At 34.2% G+C, this 3,706-nt stretch overlaps 1 protein-coding gene across 3 annotated transcripts; it reads left to right on the top strand.

Annotated features, from left to right (window-relative positions):
• Positions 57–2,646, top strand: LOC107614479. 3 transcript variants are annotated; one of them, XR_002352207.1, is made up of 4 exons: positions 57–645; positions 1,005–1,117; positions 1,201–1,263; positions 1,720–2,646. XR_002352207.1 is itself a non-coding variant. In XM_016316676.2 (3 exons), exons 1-2 carry the CDS (start codon positions 298–300, stop codon positions 1,008–1,010), a joined length of 354 nt encoding a protein of 117 aa, XP_016172162.1. In that variant the 5' UTR covers positions 66–297; the 3' UTR covers positions 1,011–1,117; positions 1,201–1,330. The 3 variants fall into 3 exon arrangements, 1 of the variants encoding a protein (XP_016172162.1); XR_001614462.2 differs by having other exon boundaries at positions 61–645; positions 1,386–2,646; XM_016316676.2 differs by lacking the exon at positions 1,720–2,646 and having other exon boundaries at positions 66–645; positions 1,201–1,330.

The raw sequence follows: 3,706 nt of genomic DNA on the forward strand, positions 1-3,706 counted from the left end.
AAAGCTAAGGTTGCAAAAAAGATATATCCAAATTTGTTCCATTTGTTAAATTTCACTATTTGCGAACCCGTCCCTATAGTTTTGGTTATCTTCATTTATTTCTTGGTCCTTCAAGGTCTAAATTATACTTTCTTCACCTACAAAAAACTCAGATATTTTATTGTATTCGCGTCACACATAAACCCTGAAAAAACCCTAATTTCAGCAAAAATAAAAAGAATTCCCTATTTTCTATCACCATCCCCAATTCCTCCACCCCTTCTTCATTCTCGGTCGAAGAACGCTAGAAGCTCTTCAATGGCGGAGCAGGACCACCTTCCGTTCCCGAAACTTTCCTCTACGAAACCCTTAGTCCCATCTCTTTCTCCGCCGCCACCGCCGACGACGACAACAACAACGAGTCCTACTCTGTCTTCCGCAATGAGATATCCCTCTCTGAAATTCCATCCACCGCTCCAGGTTCCGCTGCTATCGATTTCTTCTCTCTCGACATTGCCAAAGAGACTTCTGATCGGGACTCTCTCCCGCCGATCGTCGTGGCGAAGGAGCCCAAGACGCCAGCACTTGCACCCGAGCCAAAGCTCGAGAGCAGTTGGTTTCGCGGAAATTGCAAGTTCAGGAGCCCCATGCTTCAACTGCATAAAGGTATCGGATTGATTGGAATTTTGAAGCACCAATCCATGCTGCGAAAGAATATCTATTCTGCTGTGTTAGATTCTTACTTAGTATTTGGATTTTTTTTATGTTGGTTTCAAAACAGTTGGTTTTTAGAGGAGGAAAAAGGGCCGGGCGGGGGAGCAGTTTTTATTTGAATTGTAACTTAAACTAAGCATGCCATGTTTTAATGTGTTTTTGAATTTGTTTATTTTATGATTGAATATCAAAAAAATTATATTCAAATATTAGTTTTTACCAATTTGTTTGGGGTGGGGGAGGCGTTATGATTCACTCTTTCTCAGGATGATGGTTTTTGTAATATGTCCGGTTATGCTTGATATGTGCAGAGATAGTGGATTTTTGTGAGTTTTTGTCTTCAACATCTGAAGAGAAAGCTGCACGGGACACGACAATAGAATCTGTGTTTGATGTTATAAAGCACATATGACCCCATTGCCAGGTAATCATTTAGTAATTCTATGCTTTGGTCTTGTTGTTGTTGTACTAAATTTTAATGATGGTTATAATTTATATGGCTTTCAGGTAGAAGTCTTTGGATCTTATAGGACTGGGCTGTATCTTCCGACTATTGATATTGATATTGATGTAAGTCTTGTTGTTACCCCCAATGTGGATCTATATTAATTAATAAGTTGGTGTGCGAGTAGTTTATTGATACCATTGTTATGAAATTTCTAAGTCCAGTTCATCAAATCCTTAAACTACAGGTTGTGATTTTGAAGTCAGGCTTGCCAAATACACAGCTTAGCTTGAATGCACTTTCTAGAGCATTGTCACAAAGGAGCATGGCTAAAAATATTTTAAATAGATTGCTCGTTAAAAATATTTTTTTAAGAAAAATATATTTATAGATATTGAGATTAAATTATATTTTATAAGTGATTTTTTTAATATTTAAAAAAATATCTTTTAAATGATATCATAATTATATTTTTTATTTTATTATAAAAAGTAAAAAAAGTGTAGTGTATTTTATGAAGGGAAATTATAGCGTACAGAGGTAATGTTATACAGATTTGAAGAGATTCTGTGTTGTTAAAGGTTGTCGTGACAAGTGGCGTGTTGATAGTTGTAGAGGAGCAGCTCGGCAGAGGTGTTTCAGGCGTTGTCGGGGCTAGGAGTTCTTGGAGCCGCGCTAAGTGGTCATAAGGAGGGAAGCCCGTAACGGGCCTTGGATGTGGGTTCCGTAACCGTTATTGTATAGAAAATGGACTATGGAGGAAACAAGTTGGACCAAGTGTGTATAGATTGTTAGTGGGTTTAAGGAGTTAGAGTTTCATGTGCCCAAAAAAAAAAAAGGAAATGAGAGTTTCAGGATTGTTAAAACAGGGAAAAAAAAAGTGTCAAGAATGGTAAGATTTGGCTTGATTTAAATGTCTTCTTCTTCTCGTAATTTTTGCAACAAAAATTTATGTAGACTTAATTAGATACAAATTAATAATGAGCATGTAAAAAAATAAAGAATAAAATAGCATAAATTAAGTATATTTAAAAATCAATACATTTTATACCTAAAAAAAATCAACACATTGTTGCTGGATGTGATAAAATGAAGATGAAATTTTACATAGTCATAGATAAATGTTATTACTTTTGTTTATTTTATAAATCGTATTTAATTCGAAGGCAGTATGAAAAAAAGATAAACCGAGAACTTGTTATGACTATGACTAATTTTGATATATGAAAAATTATCCCTTTAGATTTTATATTTACGAAATTAAGCTATATTTTCATTAATTTTGTAAATTTATTAATGTTTATGTTTGTTATATCTTATGTTAGGTAATGTTTGACTTTTTATGTTATCATTCGTTCAAACACAAGTTTTATATATCTAGAAATTAATGTATTTATTTATGAATTTGGATTATCTAAATTTTGAATTTTTACTCTAGAAGATAAAGTGTGATCTCTCACCCTTGAATGATTTCTCTCTCGTATTTTTTCTTAGTCCCACTTATAAAATAAATGGTAAAAGATTACACTTTACACTCTAAAGTGAATTTCAAAATTTAGAGGATACAAATCCATAATTTATTATTGTATTACCACATAAGGTTTTTATGTATGTTGTAATTTTTCTAAATTTGAAAAGTATTTTTAGCTGTCTCTATTTGGTGAAGACTTTCTACTGACGTTACTCTCTAATTAATATTATGAATTTCATTAATAATCTCTGTTATTATGGTTATAATTGGACTCCGAAATATATCTCGTCGACATCAAAAAAGGGTTCCTACAATGCCTGCTTCCTGTGTGTCGTGCTATGGGTTTCTCGTTAATTCGACTAGTGCGTGAAACCTGTGAAAAAGACAACGACGCTCAAGCCAGGGTCAAACTTCAGAATGCTTAATATCTAAAGACACAATGTTTTTTTTTTTGTCATTGTATTGAAACATGTGATGCCCCTCTATAGCTCGCATGGAGTTGTATTTATTATCATGTTGCAGTAATCAACTTAGAGGCGTAGTCTGAGAGTGATGCTGCTTCTATAATGGTGTGAAACAGCTATTTGTTTAAACTGGTTATTGGAAAATGGTTGCTCAGAGGTTGAGAGGCTAGTAGACATCCTTTGAATCAATATCCATATCCGTCACTCGATTGATGGATCTTCCGCCCTCTGGCCATCACGTTCTTTACCCAAGATAGCATTTATTGTACAGGAACTGAGTAGGAACTGCTGCATTAACAATAACAGTATAATTCACACAGTATCGCCAAAAAAAAAAGTGTAAAGATATGTTGAAGTGAATAGTGTATAAATGCAGTTTAGATGTGTTGTGTCAGTGTCATAGTTGTCAAAATCGAAAAGTGTTCAAACCAGTCAGACCTATAATTTACTGGTTTATTGTTCCGATAGATGAATAATTAGTTGAACCGGCAGAACCGATCCTACGTAAATTTAGAATATAAAATAGTCTAAACATAGTTGTCAAGTGTTCAAACCAGTCAGACCTATAATTTACTGGTTTATTGTTCCGATAGATGAATAATTAGTTGAACCGGCAGAACCGATAGAACCGAT

The sequence above is a fragment of the Arachis ipaensis genome, chromosome B08, assembly GCF_000816755.2.
Source record: "Arachis ipaensis cultivar K30076 chromosome B08, Araip1.1, whole genome shotgun sequence".
In the NCBI taxonomy this organism is placed as follows: Eukaryota; Viridiplantae; Streptophyta; class Magnoliopsida; order Fabales; family Fabaceae; genus Arachis; species Arachis ipaensis.